The sequence below is a fragment of the Sapajus apella genome, unplaced genomic scaffold (genome assembly GCF_009761245.1).
Source record: "Sapajus apella isolate SASKATOON/1434 unplaced genomic scaffold, GSC_monkey_1.0 scaffold249, whole genome shotgun sequence".
Taxonomy (NCBI): Eukaryota; Metazoa; Chordata; class Mammalia; order Primates; family Cebidae; genus Sapajus; species Sapajus apella.
Window position 1 is genome coordinate 136,864 of NW_022437189.1, and position 18,329 is coordinate 155,192.

The 18,329-nt window shown below is 47.4% G+C and overlaps 1 protein-coding gene and 1 pseudogene across 4 annotated transcripts; one reads left to right on the forward strand and one right to left on the reverse strand.

Annotated features, from left to right (window-relative positions):
- Positions 1–1,017: 1,017 nt before the first annotated feature.
- LOC116545176 lies at positions 1,018–4,386 on the reverse strand (annotated as a pseudogene).
- ARL10 (ADP ribosylation factor like GTPase 10) lies at positions 4,357–14,847 on the forward strand. Of its 4 annotated transcripts, none has more exons than XR_004266212.1 (5): positions 4,357–4,629; positions 5,279–5,480; positions 6,417–6,592; positions 9,647–11,067; positions 13,432–14,847. XR_004266212.1 is itself a non-coding variant. In XM_032271786.1 (4 exons), the coding sequence occupies exons 1-4, from the start codon at positions 4,447–4,449 to the stop codon at positions 9,818–9,820; spliced, it is 735 nt and encodes a 244-aa protein (XP_032127677.1). In that variant the 5' UTR covers positions 4,357–4,446; the 3' UTR covers positions 9,821–12,891. The 4 variants fall into 4 exon arrangements, 1 of the variants encoding a protein (XP_032127677.1); XR_004266213.1 differs by having other exon boundaries at positions 9,647–10,024; XR_004266214.1 differs by having other exon boundaries at positions 9,647–9,994.
- Positions 14,848–18,329: the final 3,482 nt, after the last annotated feature.

Consider the following 18,329-nt stretch of genomic DNA (forward strand, 5'->3'; position numbering starts at 1 on the left):
GTCTCAAAAAAAAAAAAAAAAAGGTACATGAATGCTGAGATTAAATCCCTGTCAGGATTGTTTCTCTCTCTCTCTTTTTTTAGAGACAGGATCTCATTCTGTCACCCAGGCTGGAGTGCAGTGGCATGAACACAGCTCACTGTAGCCTCTAACATCTGTGCTCGAGCAATCTTCCTGCCTCAACCTCCCCAGTAGCTATAATTACAGGTACACAGCACCATACCCAGCTAATTTTTTATTTTTTGTAGAGACAGTGTTTCCTTATGTTGCCTAAGCTGGTATCAAACTCCTGGCCTCAGACAATCTTATCACCTCAGCCTCCTAAATCACTGGCACTACAGGAAGATCTCGGCTCACTGCAACCTCCACCTCCCGGGTTCAAGCAATTCTTCCTCAGCCTCCCGAGTGGCTGAGATTACAGGTGTACACCACCATGCCCGGCTAATTTTTATATTTTCAATAGAGACAGGATTTCGCCATATTGGCTAGGCTGGTCTCAAACTCCTGACTGCAGGTGATCTGCCCGCCTCAACCTCCCAAAGTGCTGGGATTACAGGCATCAGCCACCACACCTGGCCAGGCCTGTTTTTCTTTAAGGGACTATGTTGCCCAGGCTGGTCTCAAACTCCTAGGCTCAAGCAATCCTCCCTGCTCAGCTTCCTGAGTAGCTGTGACTACAGACCTATGCCACCACAAACCTGGCTTGCTTTTTAATTTCTGACAGCAACGTACTGGATAAATTCACCAGTGCTAAATTTTTCTCTTTGGAGGCCTTGGGCTCCTGTTTGCCAATGAGCTGATCCCTCAAGGACTGAGCTGCTGCCTCCACCAGGATTTGAAAGCCTAGAAGCTCCCCAGGTATACAGGTGGTGAAAACAAGTTTCAAGCAAAAGAACTGATCAGGGTTTGTAGGTGGGGAGGGGGCCTGCACACCTTCCCTGACTCCAGTTCCCTCATAGTGTATTCTACTTACGCTAGAATAGGGACTTTTTTCCCCAGCAGTTGTCAAATGATCCTTTGAAATATTTTCCTTTGTGCTTCTTAACAAGCTGGGCATTCCACAGCACCACTGTTGATGTCATCTATGATGTCATGAGGGTGGAGGCCATCAACATTACAGTCCACAGGCTGGGCAGTTCCCAGGATTTCTCTAATGGTTCCAGAGAGTTCTCTGGCTGCAGATCAGTGCTGTACCTGTTGAGCAATGTTGATGATCTCATCAAAAGTGATAGTCCCACTGTGTTTAATGTTACTCTGTTTTTTTCTGTCTATTGGTGGTACCTTGAGGGCTTTGATGATCAGGGCAGAGGCAGAAGGCACCACCTCAGTCTGGGCCTGTCTATTCTGAATGGTCAGTTTCACTACAATCCTCAGGCCCTTCCAGTCACTCTTTGCCTTGGCAATGTCATCACCAACCCTTTTTGGAGACAAACTCAGGGGGCCGATCTTGGGGGCCAGCACAGACATGGCACCGACTTCACCCTCAGTGCATCTCAGGTATACAACTTTGGTCTCGCTCACATCGAACTTCAGCAGTGTGGTGGAGACGGCTGGTGTTGGATGAACCCGGATTCAGGACAACCGAAGAAAGTTGCACCTTGGCCTCCTCTGAGCTGAGAGCCAAAAAGGGGACTTTCAAACTATTTTTTATTACCACATCCCAAAGTAAGAAATACTTTTTTACGTGGTGCCCTAGTACAAACCACACATTCACAAAATTCATAAAATGCTGATGTTTTCCATTCTATTCTTTTTTCTTTGAGACAGAGTCTCACTCTGTTGCCCAGGTTGGAGTGCAGTGGCACGATCTTCAATCACTTCAACTTCCGCCTTTCGGGTTCAAGAGATTATCATGCCTCAGCCTTCCGAGTAACTAGGATAACAGGTGTGTGTCACCATGTTCGGCTAATTTTTGTATTTTTAGTAGAGACGAGGTTTCACCATGTTGGCCAGGCTGGTCTCAAACTCCTGGCCTCAAGCAATCCACCCAGCTCAGACTCCCAAAGTGTTGGGATTACAGGCGTGAGACACGGTGTCCAGTCTTCTATTTCATTTTCTAATTTAAAGTTGTAGTAGCAGCCCCTAAATTAATTTCACAACTCCCTAATAGTCTTGAACCAGTTTGAACCCCAGCACTGGAGCCATACTCTTGGGTTCTCTCCCCAACCCTCACTCACTGTCTCCCACAGGCTTGATTTATTTGGATGGGGATTTTAGAAGGCAGGAGGCATGCTCAAACTGGCTGCTTCTGAGCTCCCCTCCCAGCCCTGCCCAACTGCAAGAGAAGCTCAGGATGCTCCCTGCTTCCTGGGGTGGGGTCTGGCTCTGTAGCGTCAACAGGTGACATTTTTCTCTTCATTTGGCTGTCTCCTGCATCTTCTCAATTAGTTCTAAACTTGTGGAGAAGAAGTGTTATTTATTATCCTATAACATTTAGCAATGTTAAATAGTTCCAGGAGTTCCAGCAAGATAAGGGTTAATTTGTTCTCAATGGGTTTTCCAACAAGGGATTTGTTGGGGACACAGGTGAAAACAGTTTCATTGGGTCAATGGGGCAAGGCATAAGAAGCACAAATTATTCAGAAGTGGGGCTGAAATGGACAAGAACAAGAGGTAATAACCAGAGAAGCTAGTTTTCTGAAATGGAAGGAATCTGAGTAAAGTGTGTGGGTTGCTAGAAAAGAGCAGGGGGCAGGATGGAAGGAAGGAGTGAGAAGGGGAAGTGGGCAAATTTATTTATAAGTTAGTCCCCTCGCTGTACAAAATGGCATGGAGTGGCTAACAATGAAACCACATCCTGAAATCAATGTCAATACACACACCAGGGGCAACCATTAACCAATGGAAAACTGGAGCCGGTACTAAATGCTCCAACCTCTCTTCCTTCTGAGAGGCATTTAGTGCCCTTAGAGGTCCCTGTGGGGTTCGGCCCAGAAGGTCCACAGCAGAGCCCTTATGGTGCATCGTGACAGTGATCTCCTTTTCTTCCCTGTGCTACTCTCCCCATATTCTTCCTCCTGCCTCCAGACATAGCCTCCCAAATAAGTGCACAGTCCTCCAAAAGTGTTAATACATAAATAAATTTTTCTTTTTCTTTCATTTTGAGAGGGAGTTTCACTCTTGTCGCCCAGGCTGGAGTGCAATGGCGCGATTTTGTCTCACTGCAACGCCTGCCTCCGGAGTTCAAGCCATTGTCCTGGCTCAGCTTCCCTAGTAGCTGGGATTACAGGCGCCCACCACCACGCCAGGCTAATTTTTGTAGCAATAGTAGAGACGGGATTTCATTATGTTGTCCAGGCTTGTCTCAAACTCCTGATCTCAGATGATCCACCCGCCTTGGCCTCCCAAACTGCTGGGATTACAGGCATGAGCAACCGCACCAGGCCAGAAATAAATTTTTCAAAAGAACCAATGCTGGAAGAAATAAGACATAGCTAAAACATCACTATCTGGGAGGAGAGGAGCATAGATATGCAGCCAAAGGGAAAGGGGGCCAAATCAGAAGGAAAGGGGCTGGGACCCAGGGATACAGAAGAATCGGGAACTAAAAAGAGGTGAAGAGTTGAAACAATGTACAAGGGAAGCAGTAGCCCTGCTGGATCCTGAGAGCCAGGACCCAGGTACAAGAGGCGATCTCTTGACCCAGGTACCCTACAGCTGTACATGGAGAGCCCCTCCAGAGAGCCAAAAGAACCCGACTGCTGAACTCGGGGCGTTTCTCCTGTTCTTCCTCCTCGTGCTACACACCTAGAAGCCTTGGCAGTCACTGGGGCGACCTAGGACAAGGCAGTAAGCTCTAAACATTCTAAACTCCTGACACTGCTTAATTCAGCCTGATCAGGAGCCCAAGACAGCAAAAACCCCGGGGTCTGGGAGGCAGCGAAAGGAGGCTAGAGGCGGCGGGGAGTCAGGAACCTGGGTTCTATTCCTGCCTCTGCCACCCCATAGCCATGTAATCTCCAGCATCTTGCTTCAATTTCCTCCCCAAGGTCTTGAGGGATGCCTAGGAGACAAAACGCTTGGGTTTGAACGCAGGCTACACCAAAGCACTATGATGCGGCGTTGGGCGGGTTACTGAGCTCCTGGGCCTCAGTTTCCCCTTCTGCGTGGTATCGTTGTAAGGGTAACCGAGAAAAGCCGTGAGCTAACCCCAGGTGGATGCTAGCAAGCACAACCGTCTCCCGTCCTCCTCAGGCACAGCCTCTCAATCTCCCCGGCGCGCAACTGGCAGGGGGAGGGAAGGTTCCCTAGGGCCAGCCAGCGCCCTCCACCGCGCCGCCAGATCCCGGGCGGCAAGCCGTGACAGCGGCGGTGCATTGTGGGGCTTGTAGTGCGGGACTGGGGCTGGGTGGGTGGGCGCGGCCGAGGCAGTCGCAGCGGGGCCATCTTCGGCCGGCGGGCGGGCTCGGACTGTGCAGCCCGCAACTGTGCCCCTCGCCCGGCCCGATGGCGCCGCGGCCGCTGGGCCCCCTGGTGCTGGCGCTGGGCGGCGCCGCGGCAGTGCTGGGCTCGGTGCTCTTCATCCTTTGGAAGACCTACTTCGGCCACGGCCGGGAGCGGCGCTGGGACCGAGGCGAGGCCTGGTGGGGCGCGGAGGCTCCCCGCCTCCCGGAGTGGGACGAGTGGGACGTGAGTGCCGGGCCGAGGCCTGCGGAGGATGGGCAGGCCGGGACTGCGCCTCTGCGCGTGTGGCCGAGGGGTGTGACCGCTGCCCTGCAGGCGCCAGGAGCTTGGTGGGGGTGGGGTGGGGGGGGACGATGTCAGGGGCTTGGCTGCAGCAATGCAAAGGCTCCGCGCGGGTGGGCGATCAGAAACCGAGGAATGGGTGGGCGTGATTGGGTGTGTGCAGCGCCGCAGCACCACGCTGTGGGAATCAGTCGTTCCCGCGGGGGCCGCAGTTTGGAGGGCGCGGCTCGGGAGCATCCTAGGACGCTGCTGGGTCGGCTCGCGCCCCTCCCGCACCTGCGCAGTGCGCCCTGCCCCGGGGCACTCAGGGAGAAGCCACGCCCCTCCCGTTTGCTGCCGGGACTCTGAGCCTGGCAGAGGAAGCGGGCGCGCGTGAGGGAGGAATTCGCCCGAGGCCGCTAGTAAAAGCCACAAGTCTGGGGTTTGGAATTCAGGACTCCCAAGGCAGCTCTCGTGCCCCTCCTCCAGACCATGCCTGTCTGTCCCGGGACGAGTGGAGGGCGGGCCGGTGCGCTCTGGTGCCTTCGGTCTTCCTTCGGGAAGGGTCCGCCGGGAGGCTGCCGGCCGCAGCCCGACCTCCGCTTCCCCGCAGCCCGAGGACGAGGAGGACGAAGAGCCAGCGCTAGAGGAGCTGGAGCAGCGCGAGGTGCTGGTGCTGGGGCTGGATGGCGCGGGCAAGAGCACGTTCTTGCGCGTCCTGTCGGGGAAGCCACCGCTGGAAGGACACATCCCCACGTGGGGCTTCAACTCCGTGCGGCTGCCCACCAAGGACTTTGAGGTGGACCTGCTAGAAAGTGAGCGGACACCCTACCCCATTTCCTCATCTCCTCTACTTTACCAGTCCTGGATTCTCCGCAGGGAAGGAGGCTTCCAAAATGCATGTCTAAGCAGCACTTTCCCCTGTAGGAATCCTTCCCACCCCTTTCTTGGGCACCGGATTCAGTCCAAGCTCTGTGCTCTGACATTTAGGGCCCTTCATGATCGGGCCTCTCCAGTTGGGCTCAGTAAATACTTGCTGAGTGCCTGCTGTGTGTTAGGCATTGTGCTGAGAGCTTTGTGGGGATCCAGAGATAAGCGCCTCTGACTCTCACAGCATAAGGGTCAGAGAAGCATAACCAGAAACACTAGGGTGCAGAGGGACAGAGAGGAACAGAAAGGTGACCCAGGCTGGGGGACTCTGTTGGCAACCATGTGTTCTTAGGATGAAATATGGCATTTCCAAGGGAAAAGAAGGGCGTGGTGAAACTGAACAGGGGAAACTGAATGAAGAATGGCTGTGTATAGGCAGGGCAGGGGGTCTTGAGTTTTCTAGACAGTAGGAGTCCTGGCTCCTATCACAGCCATCACTGACAGTTTTGAACCTATAAGAGAAAGCTAGGAATTGACAAGAGGCAAAGCAAGACAGCCAAGGGAGAACTGAAGAGTACCATTTATTGAGCACCAATGTGTCAGTCCTGTGAAAGGTACATTGTACGTGGTACTTGTGGGATTTACTGCAGCCTTTTAGGAAAGTTCAGTGGGGAGTCTGGTGCTTAAAGCTATGGACTTGCCCTGAGAGACCCACCTGTCCGAGCTAGAGCTAAACGCAGTCTGAGAAGCTGTGGAACCTGCAGCCTTTTCCTTGCCCCTGGCTGGTGGAAGCTCGCAAAGCTAGAAGTAGGGCGAGGTGGGGCTGTGAGCATTAAGCCAGGGCCCAGGAGGCTCTGAGCTGGCCCCTGGCCTCTCCTCAGTTGGTGGCAGCCAGAACCTGCGCTTCTACTGGAAGGAGTTTGTGAATGAGGTGGATGTGCTGGTGTTTGTGGTGGACTCAACTGACCGACTGCGGCTGCCCTGGGCCCGACAGGAGCTGCACAAGCTGCTGGACAAGGACCCTGACCTACCTGTCGTCGTGGTGGCCAACAAGCAGGTGAGGGCTGTGGGAGGCCAGCTCAGGCCAGTGGATACCACTTAGAGATGCTTGGGTAGGGGCAGGGAGCGCTGCCTGGGCCCATGGCCTAGAGAGGGTGGCTGAGATGCTGCCCCCACCTCTTCTACCTTTGCTCTGTCCCCATCCCTGCCTCTGTCTTCCTTCCTGTTTGCCTCCCTATCATCTTGCACCCTGGAGAGATGAGAAAAATAATAATTAAGTGCTTGCTATATGCCAGGCATGGTGTTTTGTTTTTGTGTTTGTTTTTTGAGACGGAGTCTGTTGCCCAGGCTGGAGTGCAGTGGCGTGATCTCAGCTCACTGCAACCTCTGCCTCCCGGGTTCAAGCAATTCTTGTGCCTCGGCCTTCCAAGTAGCTGGAATTATAGCATGTGGCACCGTACCTAACTAGTTTTGTATTTTTAGTAGAGGTGGGGTTTCACCATGATGGCCAGGCTGGTCTTGAACTCCTGACCTCAGGTGATCCACCCACCTTAGCCTCCCAAAGGGCTAGGATTACAGGCGTGAGCCACGAGGCCCGGCTCGAGGTGGGGTTTCATCATATTGGCCAGGCTGGTCTCAAACTCCTGACCTCAAGTTGAACCAACCACCTCAGCTTCCCAAAGTGCTGGAATTGTAGGCGTAAGCCACGATGTCCGGCCCCCAGGTGTGGTTTTGAATAACATTTCTTCTTATGCTTCTGTTGACCCTATAAAGTATGGGATACTATTCCCATCTTATAGATGAGCGAAGTTTTGTAACTTTCCAAGGTTGTACATCTTGAGTAATAGAATTAGTACAGGCATGGTGGCTCATGCCTGTAATCCCAACAGAGGCTGAGGAAGGTGGTTTCTTTGATTCCAGGAGTTTGAGACCAGCCTGGGAAACATGGTGAAACTCTATCTCTACAAAAAAATGCAAAAAAAAGTAGCTGGGCATGGTGGTGGGTGCCTATAGTCCCGGCTATTTGGGAGGCTGAGGCAGAAAGATCACTGGCACCTAGGAGATCAAGGCTGCAGTGAGCTGTGATCACATCACTATACGCCAGCTTGGGTGACACAGCCAGACCCTGTCTCAAAAAAAAAAAAGTAGTGGAATTGGGATGTCTAACTCTAAAGCTGTACCTTTTCTACTCTGCTATGCCCTTGCAACTTCTGGCTCTAGATCAGAGAACTAAAGCTGGTGACCGATTAGAGGTAAAACAGGTTAAATAATAACAATAACAGCTAACATTTATTGTGTGCTTACAGTATACCATACATGTGGTCCACACCTGACAATCATGACCTTACTTCAGCCCTGCAAAAAACCCATGATAGGCCCTGTCATTACCACTAAATACCTGAAATTACAGCTGGTATGTGGTAAAGCCCAAACTCAAACTCAGATCTTCTTCAAAGTTCCTGCTCTTAACCAGTATGCTGTACTCTCTTGAGTGCCAGAGTCACCTTGGGCCCAGGAACCCGCAGTATCACAGAGTTGGGTCCCATTCTCAATATCAGGTGAAACTGCCAGAGTACAGAATCCCATCATATTTCCTGTGGCCTAAACTCAGGTGCCTCAGAGCTGTAGGATTTGTTTCCAACCTGACTTGGAGAGAGGCTGTATGTCTTTTCTTTTTTTTTTTTTTTAAGACAGAGTCTCATTCTGTCACCCAGGCTAGAGTACAATGGTGTGGTCTTGACTCACTGCAATCTCCACAACCTCCACCTCCTGGGTGCAAGTGGTTCTCCTGCCTCAGCCTCCTGAGTAGCTGGGACTACAGGCGTGTGCCACCACACTTGGCTTTTTTGTATTTTTAGTAGAAATGGGGTTTCACTGTGTTGGCTGGTCTTGAACTCCTGACTTCATGATCCGCCCGCTTCAGCCTCTCAGAGTGCTGGGATTGGAGGTGTGAGCCACCGCACCCGGCTGGCTGTATGTCTTTGACCTCAGATTCCCCCACCTATTAGGAAACATTTGACAATTATTTATAAATAGGTGACCGTATGTCCTGTGCAAGACAGTTTCCATTTACCACTATTGTTCTGGTACTATTAATAGTGCCCACTCTGAGCCTCAGACTACCCCAGTTTGGACTAGGAATCACATCATATCCTATTTATAAACTAGTTTATAGCAGTTTTGAATCTGTAGGAGACAACATCTAAGGTCCCAGCAGTCTATGAATTGCTCCAGGAAGAATCATTTAATCTTGCGCCAGGGTTGAAATTACAATGTACCATCACCAGCCATACTGTGTAGTGGTCTCTTGTTTTCCTCCAGCTAGTTTCTAGAGATCTTGTCTGGAAGTGATCCTACTGTATCATCTGTCCATGACTGAGTTGAGGACCCTTGGTTATCAAACCAACCTGAGTTGGAACCTGGCTCTGCAGCTTATCACTGTTACCTTAGCTCAATGATTTCACCTTCCTGAGCTAATTTTCAAATCAATTAAGTGTAGACTGTGAAAATTAAATAAGCTAGGTATATATAGGCCTTGTCTACAATGCTTGACTATAGAAAGTGGTGTGTTTCGCCGGGCGCGGTGGCTCATGCCTGTAATCCCAGCACTTTGGGAGGCTGAGGCGGGTGGATCACAAGGTCAAGAGATCGAGACCATCCTGGTCAACATGGTGAAACCCCGTCTCTACTAAAACCACAAAAAATTAGCTGGGCATGGTGGCGCGTGCCTGTAATCCCAGCTACTCGGGAGGCTGAGGCAGGAGAATTGCCTGAACCCAGGAGGCGGAGGTTGCGGTGAGCCGAGATTGCGCCATTGCACTCCAGCCTGGGAAAAAAGAGCGAAACTCTTTCTCAAAAAAAAAAAAAAAAAAAAAAGGAAAGTGGTGTGTTTCTTGCCACAGTGATTGATGACGCAATGAAAAGAGATTGATACAAAGGAGAGCCCAGGGCGAGGGAGAAAGCATTGAGTTTAGACCAAGGGGTCCAGAGGCTACTTCTGGGAACTTGGGACCTGATATTCCTGGGTGTAGCCTAAAACAGTTTATTTCACGAATGACAAGGGTGTGAGGAAATGCTGCCAGCTGTGTTCTGATTTCTCTGTCTCATCCAGGACCTGAGCGAGGCCATGAGTATGGTGGAGATGCAGCAGGAGCTGGGCCTGCAGGCTATCGATAGCCAGCGGGAGGTTTTCCTCTTGGCGGCCAGCATTGCCCCTGCAGGACCCAGCTCTGAAGAGCCTGGCACCGTGCACATCTGGAAACTGCTCTTGGAGCTTCTCTCCTAGGCTGGAGCTCTCCTGCTCACCGCCTGCCCGTGAAGACCACAGTTGTACTGCTGCTGCTTCATTGCCAGACTGGGCCTGGGGCAAGAGCAACATGGCAGCATTTCCCTTCTCCCCTCCTTTCCCTCTCAAGAGCAGGACCTGGGTAAGGCTAAGAACCATGCAGAAGCCTTCATGGTGAGGTGACCGTGAAGCTGAAGCAGGGAGGTGGGTGAGAGAGGGTGGGGAGGATAATGTCTGGCTCATTCCAGACTGGAATGTGGATCCAGCTTTCTCTTCTCTTACCTGTACAGTGAGATGCTCAGTGGGCTCAATCCTTCCCTCCTTACAGTCCCAGCAGCTGAGGAATTAGTGTAGGTGTCAGAAACATTCCTAGAGCCTCAAGGTCTCCCAGTCTAGACTGTTCCCTCCTGGTGACGTCATGCCCTTCTCACGTGGGCAGCTTCTGAGCGGTAACACAGCAAGCCTTTGCTCCCAGTCCTGCATTGTACAGCCCCAGCTCTATGTAAATGACTTGTGGCCTTGTGCAATCTCTGCCTCTCTGGCCCCAGGGCCATTATTTTTAAACAGAGGTGGTTTCCTGATTCGGAGATGCCTTTCCCAGCCATGGGAGTGTGAAGTGCTAGGATGAACCTGGCGATCCTAGCAAGGAGCTTTCTGAAGACCTCCCTGCTTTTCCCTGAGCCCAGGTCTGGTCTGCCAGCCTCTCTTGACTACAGAATAACTGATATTCACCGACCAAACAGAAAAAGTGAAGGCTGGGATTTTTTCCCACTAATCTGGCGACAAGCTGCTGCTCTTGTACTAACTGTGCCAATGCCCATGTTTACAGAAGTCAGGGTAGGGAACGAGCCTGTGTCCCTGGGAAGACGGTCAACTGGAGCTAGGTGTTGACCTCAGAACTGCATTTTATTTATTAATTTATAAGAGAAACAGGCCAGAATTCTAGGCTCTGTTTCTAGGTGCTGTTATCAAAACCCCAGATGATAGTGATAGAAAATGTAGAACTTAGGAAAATAGCTGGAATCATGAATGACAATGAGAGATTACATACAGATGTCAATGGAGACAAAGTTGTAGGCTTCCTCCTACCACCTGGCCTTTGAGGCTATCGTTGATACCGTAGTACTTTACGTGGATTCACATGAACTGAAACTCTACCATTTGGCCTAGGATGTTGAAAGGCTGCAAACTCCTACTGGGTAGATAACAAATGACTCTGGGAGAGGATCTCCATTATGTGAATCTAGGTAAAAAGATGGGGAAAAATTGTATTATGCGATCCTAAGGATAGGAATAGCAGACCAGCCAACAGGATGGCCTTGGGTACATCACTCAGTCTTTCTGGACTCATTTTTTCCCCAGTGAAAGCCAAGTTGGACTGAATTTCTGGACTTCTCATCAGTGCACATTCTGTGGTTCTCCAGCACTTGGTGGTCAGTCCAGTTTGAGGACTGGCTGTGTACTGACATTTATTGTTGGTACAGGCAAAGAGGAGCCTGTTGTCTGTTAGGGGCCACTAAGTAATCAACAACCACAAATGGATTTTTTTTTTTTAAGGAAAGCTGTCCAGCTCAATTTGCTGTCTGGTTGAGAATAGAGATGTGTGCCTTCATTTCATTTGACATTTACCCAGCATGCCTCAGTTCCACACTGTGACCAGTGCAAGAAGAGGAACTCTGATAAAAATAGTTCAACAGGCAGGAAGGAAGGTGGGAAATACTGAAGTCCAGAAGTGAATGTGATTGTTGGAAGAGTGGCTGCCGTGCCCTTGGGCTCCATACGCATCAGAGTAGAATCACTGTTCTTTAAAGTGCTGGTTCACTTTCTGCAGTAAGAAGTGATTTATGTGCTCTTATATAAAACTTTAAGGAATGACTTGGGTTTTAGAGTAGCCTTTGAAACTTTGCTGGCAGCTTTTCATTTTGTCATTGGAAGGGTAAGAGACTTTTCTCCTTTGTTATATGAGCTCCTTATTCTTCAGTGCTTGAAGGTGTTAACAAAAAAAAAAACCTTAGACAACTTTAACAGAGTTTAAAAACTGTTCTGTTTTTGAGCAGAAAAAAGATTCATTAACAGAGTAGTATCTAGGATGGAAAGCAGTTCAGAATGCTCAGTGTGTATAGGCCATATTTATAGCCAGAGAAATGAAAATGACTTAGATTGTCTGATTGGCTACAGTCTGGCATTTGCCTTATTTGGACATATTTTAGCAGCCTTCAGCCTATGATTAGACTGAAGGTTTGGCTGCTGTGATTCGCTAAAATTCGGCTACTTGTTAGAACATGCTTTTAGGTTAGGTTAGGGGTTGTTTACACTTTAAATTACAATTCACTGTGTACAAAGGCAGCTTTAGGCCAGACTTAATTCAGCTTAACAATTTCCCCCATTTTGGTCAGCCTCTTAATTTTGAGAGATTGATAATTCCAGGCACTGACACTACCTTCTAGCACTGTCATAAGAGACTTGTTTGATCTCATTATGGAATTCACAGTTTATAATGTTAGAGGATTCTTCATGTCTTCATGTTTTTGTTACTCTAATCGTAATGAAACCGTTTGAGGTACAAAGGATGGCTGCATTGGCGTATTTAAGACTATAGCACTTCAGTGAGGACCTTAGGATGGCTATCAGGAGCATCATACCAAGAAACTGCAATGCATTCCTTAATATGAGTCTCCACAAACCAAACTGATCAGAATCAAACAGCTCAAGTTCAGATGATAAAAATAGTTCAATGGCATTCAAGCTCTGTTGTTCATAGTCTTTGTTCAGGGCATAATGGCAACTAAGGACCTAGTTCACTATGAAGTAGCTTAATTTTAAAGTTTGATTTTTTAGTTAGCTTGGTAACACAAGTCATAGTTTTTGGGATAGCCACTAAAAAGAAACATAAAGATTAGAAAACCTTGAACAGTTAAGCTTGCTATCTACCATTCAGGATGCCTACAAACCAGCCACTCTCTGTTCTGCAAACACATTATGTGTTCCTTTTTCTTGAGAAATGTCCTTGATTTGTTTGGTGGCAGTATCTACAGAAGTGACAGTCACCACTGACTTTTTTTTTTTTTTTTTTTGAGACAGAGTTTCGCTTTTGTCTCCCAGGCTGAAGTGCAATGGCACGATCTCGCTGCAAACTCCGCCTCCTGGGTTCAAGCGATTCTCATGCCTCAGCCTGCCGAGTAGTTGGGATTACAGGCACCCACCACCACATCTGGCTAATTTTTTTGTATTTTTTAGTAGAGATGGGGTTTTACCATGTTGGCCAGGCTGGTCTTGAACTCCTGATCTCAAGTGATCCACCCTCCTCGGCCTCCCAAAGTGCTAGGATTACAGGTGTGAGCCAGTGAGCCAGTGCGCCTGGCCCCACCACCACCTTTTGAAGCTCTCCGTATTAGTAGAATCAGGGGAAAAATAAGCACAGCATTCAGTTTTGTTCAGCACCATACACAAGCTCCTAGCTGGGCAAAGGAAATCTAAAGCTACATGAAGTTCCATTAAGTGTTTTTGTTGAACACAGATGGCCTCATCCATTCATCTGTGGCTTCTACTCGTGTGAATCTATGCACTACAAAATTTTTTTCAATTTAGCATTAATTTTAATTTCCATACAGTTGGCACCCCACTACTGCCAAAACTGAGTCTCCAGGAACCCCACTGGGACATTTGATCAGTGAAAACTGATCATCTGTTTGAGGGTAGGTATTCATTTTAGTCCTTGGCCTCTGATAATGGGGACTTTCAGGGAAAGCTGTTCATAAGGCAAGTGTGAATCAGGCCAAACAGCAAGATCTGAAGTCAGGACAGAGTAAGCAAATTATCCAGAGACCTAATATATACCCTCTGAAGCTGGAAAGGCAGGGCCACCTGGTAGCATTTCAGCAGGGGTTACTTAATGTTCCCCCATAAGTCTGCATAGCTCCTAAACAAGGTTTAATGGGGAATTTGTTTTTATGTGGTCCTTTTATAGCATGTTGTAAGGGTGCATAACCACAGCCAGTGAAACGGGATCCTACTGGATGTAACCCAGGGACATTATATAAGCAATCGCTTGGACTCACATAGGTAGTTTCCAGGTCTTAAAGATGTGATGCCTGGAAGCATAGGCATAGGCAGTATTCCTTGCATAGGCATTACCTGGACAGGTAATAACTGTAACTAATAAATTGGCATTTATTAGTTATTAATTGAAAAGGTCAGGGTACCACTTCCAGTGAGTGTAGGGAAGCAAGTAGTAGTGGTGTTTACAATATCAAGGTTAGCATTCCACTATTCCTTTTGGGTTTCAGGGTGACTCATTGGGAACATGGAGAGATACTGGCATTAATGGAATCGTTTCCTGATTTGGGCATTGACTCGCAAACTCAACATTTACTCCAGTTTCTTGCTAGAGCATTAGCCTTTGCTAAAGCCAGCCCCAGATTATGGTCCCATGGATTTTCCCATAAAGAGAGGGAAAGGATTTGGGTGGCAGAAAATAGGAAACAGAGGGAAAAAGATGATTTTTTATTATTGCAGTGAAGTCCTGATCCACAATCTAGGGAAAGCTGTTCATGTCTAGGATGTCATTTGCTTCTGGGGAAAAACTTCCCTGCTTAGCTTTACTGAATAGCTTCCATGTAGGTCCAGGAGTCTGGAGAGGTCCTTTTGAGTTGTGGGATGTGGACCCAAGGTTTGAAGCCCTGAAGTTTTACCACAGTGTGGGGAATGGAAGAACTTGGTGTATCTTTCAGTGAGGTTTAAGGGCACTTCTCTGATGTCATTTCCAGAAGATCCAGACTCAGGTTCCAGATTGTGAAGGGTTTGATTGTCCTTTGTGGGTCATGGGAAGTTTATTTTGTCAAAATACAGTGTGACATAATGCATTATAGTTTGTAGTATTTAGTCATATTAGCATTTAGGAGCGTAGGAACTACATAAAGTTCTATTAGGAGCACAAACTTTTCAGTTACTATTTCATAAGGGCTCCATCTGTCTCTTGTAGGAGTGGCTCTGATCTGCTGATCAAAGCCAATGGTTGACTTTCAGATCAGAAAAATAAAAATTAAATTCAAAGCCAATGGTAGTACCTTTGGCCAAGATAATATAATTGATTCAGTTAATTTTACCAATTTTAATTTTAAAATGTTATTGTCCTTTCCAGAAGACGAAGGGTGAAAGGGACAATGGTAGTGCCATTGTGTTTCTATCACTTTATTTAGCTGCTTTATAGTTTCTCCAGTCAAATGAGTTCCTCTGTTGCTGGAGATTCTTCCAGAGATGCCCCATAAAGGAAACACATTTTCTTTCTTTTTTTTTTTTTTTTTTTTTTTGAGACAGTGTCTTACTCTCACCCAGGCTGGAGTGCAGTGGTGTGATCTTGGCTCACTGCAACTTCCACCTCCCAAGTAGCTGGTACTACAGGCACACACCACCGCACTGGCAAATTTTTGTAGTTGTTAGTAGAGATGGGGTTTCACCATATTGAACAGACTGGTCTTGAACTCCTTACCTTGTGATCTGCCTGCCTCAGCCTCCCAAGGTGCTGGGATTACAGGTGTGAGCCACCGAGCCCAGCCAGGAAATACATTTTCTTATAACTCCTTAGCTACTGTCATAGCATCAGCTTTCTTACACAGGAGAGCTTCTATCCAACCAGAAGACATGCCAGCTGTTACAAAAACATACTGATACTGAGGGTGGCAGCTGAATAAAGTCCATCTGTAAATGTTCAAATGGTCCATCAGGCGGTGGTGGAAATATACCACTTGGAGTTTTTATTATATTCCTGGGATTATGAGTTTGACAAACTAAATATTGTTTATAACCCATTTTAGCAATTTAGAGTAGTCACACTACCAATATGTTTTATAATTTGAATCATTTTGCTCATTTCATGAGGAATTGTGAAGTGCAGATCTTTTTTTTTTCTTTCCTTTTTTTTTTGGACACAAGGTCTCACTCTGTCATCCAGGCTGGAATGCAGTGGTGCAATCATGGCTCACTGCAACCTCCACCTCCAGGGCTCAAGCAGTCCTCCCACCTCAGCCTCCTGAGTAGCTGGGACTACTGGTGTGCACCACCATCCCCAGCTAATTTTCGTAGAAAGGGTTCTACCCTCTTGCCCAGGAGGTCTTGAGCTCCTGGGCTCAAGCCATCTGTCCAGCTCAGCTTCCCAAAGTGCTGGGATTATAGGGATGAGCCACTACATCTGGCCAAGTGCAAAGCTTTTAACAGTGGAAGTTTCAAAGGCTCAGGAAGGACCAGGGAGCCATCTGGGCTCTCCATGAGTTCACACTTAACATTATGTTTACATCTGTCAGACAACAATTTTGGTTCTCCGGATCAGGTGCATTGCACTGTTAGATGGGTCATCAAAAAGGTCATCAGTCTAATGGTGTTCATTCATTGCACATCCTGTTTCTGCACTGTCTGATTTAGCATGAAAATCTGCCAGGGCATTCCCTCGAGATTCAGGTTCAGCTTTGCAGGTATGGGCTTCAATCTTATAAGAATTTGTTATTTATTTGTTTTTCACCTTTACTCAAGATAGCTTGGAACTTAGAGCAATTTGTGATGCCAGCAGGATAGCAGCAGTTTCATCCAATTGAGTCTGTTTTTAATGGAGGCTCCACTAGAAGTGAGAACCCCTCTTTTTTTACATAACATGCCGCAACTGTGGACTACTCCAAAGGCATGTCTGCTATGTAAATAACATTTACTGATTTCCCTTTAGCTATATGACAAGCTCAGGTCAGAGGGATCGTTCTGCAGTTGGAGCAGACTTAAACTGGGGAAGAGTCCGCTTTTTTATTAACTCATGTTCGGTTGTAATGACATATCTTGCCAAAGAATAATTTCAAATGATGTTAGTCTACTAGCTGAAAAATGCTAGGTTTTACTGGAATTTAATAGACTTTCCACAGTATGCGGAACTTGCAAAAAAAGTTCATTCTCTAAAACCAGCTCAGATGAACCCTTTACCAATCTGGTGGTTGCTGCCACTGCCTTTAAACAATTAGGATATGCCTTAGGCCATAATATGTGATGGGCCTATGTTTTCCCAGCTATGTTCTTTTCTTTTTTGGTAGGGGGGTTGGAGTTTTGCTCTTGTTGCCCAAGCTGGAGTCCAATGGTGCAATCTCGGCTCGCTGCAATCTCCGCCTCCCGGGTTCAAGTGATTCTCCTGCCTCAGCCTCCCAAGTAGCTGGGATTAGACGTTTGCCACCATGCCCAAATAGTTTTTGGTGTTTAGTAGAGATGGGGTTTCACCATGTTGGTCAGGCCGATCTCAAACTCCTGACCTCAGGTGATCCGCCCACCTCAGCCTCCCAAAGTGCTGGGCCAACTTGGTTGTTGAGTAAGAACTCCTAATGCCTGATTGTTTATGAACAAATAAGGTGAAGGGTTCAGTATAATTTGGAAATCCTAGAGCAATCATATCTGTTACTTTCCATCCTGGTTTATGTTTCTTAAACTACGAAGTTCTGAATGAAGTCCTTTTTAAATAGAGCAGTTAATGCCATTTCTGTCCCTGCAGGTTTTCACAAGTAGTGTTTCTAAATGAGCTGTATAATCTGAAACTGCTTCATCTTTCTTTTTGCTCGCAAGATTATGTGATTGGCCAATCCATTTTTTGTGGAAAAAGCCTTACAGATTGAATTTTAAAGATCTTCAGCAATTCTTCTAGTTCCTTTTGGACCTCCTTTGAGGTTTTGGAGTGGTCTTTAGTATCCTCAGGTTGTTTCCATTCTGCTCCTGCCATCCATTTTCCAGCTTCACCAGGTCCCAGTATCGTGAAGAAATTGGTAACGATTAGGGACTCCTGGATCATAAGCTCCTATGAGGATTCTCAGTTTCTCCGTACATTTTTTCAGTATTTTCTCTTGGATTAGTTAAGTCTGTATGATGACTCTAAGCTCAGCTTTATAGACCTTAGAGTAAAAGTGGTTACAGCAGGCAGGTGGTTACAGCAGATTCGTTGACTAGAGAATCTCACTTTGTAAGGCATTTACCAAATTTCCCTTTTTCGTTAGCCTCAAGGAGAAAAGGTAATTGAGCAAAAGGGTTACAATACTATCGATACTATCAAGGTAAAGAAGAGAAAGAGAAGGAGCAGTTGGGGTTAGTGTGCTGCATGAGCCTTTGATTTGCGTTTTGTAAAGAATCTTTTAGGGAGGCAATTTTAAATTTGTATAATCTTTTAGATGCCTCTGCATACCAACTTAAAATGCATCCCATTGCTTTTGTGGAGTTTTGGATCCTTTCTTATGTGCCCCACAAATAAACAATTTTATTTAAATTAAAATTTCCTCATTGTGGCCATTTTAATTCTAAGTTGTTTCTAGTGAGGTTAGCCCGTTTTTCTAAAAACAAGTTCTGGGTTCATAATTTTGGGAATCTTTTTTCTTTCTTTCTTTTCCCTCCCTCCCTCCCTCCCTCCTTCCCTCCCTTCCTTCCTTCCTTCCTCTCTCTCTTTTTTTTAGAGTCTTACTCTGTCACCACCCCCAGGTTCAAGCAATTCTCATGCCTC

What these genes read in the sequence shown, in the direction of transcription:
- ARL10 (XM_032271786.1), top strand. Translation starts at nt 4,447, where the DNA reads ATGGCGCCGCGGCCGCTGGGCCCCCTGGTGCTGGCGCTGGGCGGCGCC. An exon ending in CGGAGTGGGACGAGTGGGAC is followed by an intron (nt 4,630 to 5,278) that starts GTGAGTGCCGGG and finishes GCTTCCCCGCAG; the next exon opens with CCCGAGGACGAGGAGGACGA. An exon ending in TCGTGGTGGCCAACAAGCAG is followed by an intron (nt 6,593 to 9,646) that starts GTGAGGGCTGTG and finishes TGTCTCATCCAG; the next exon opens with GACCTGAGCGAGGCCATGAG.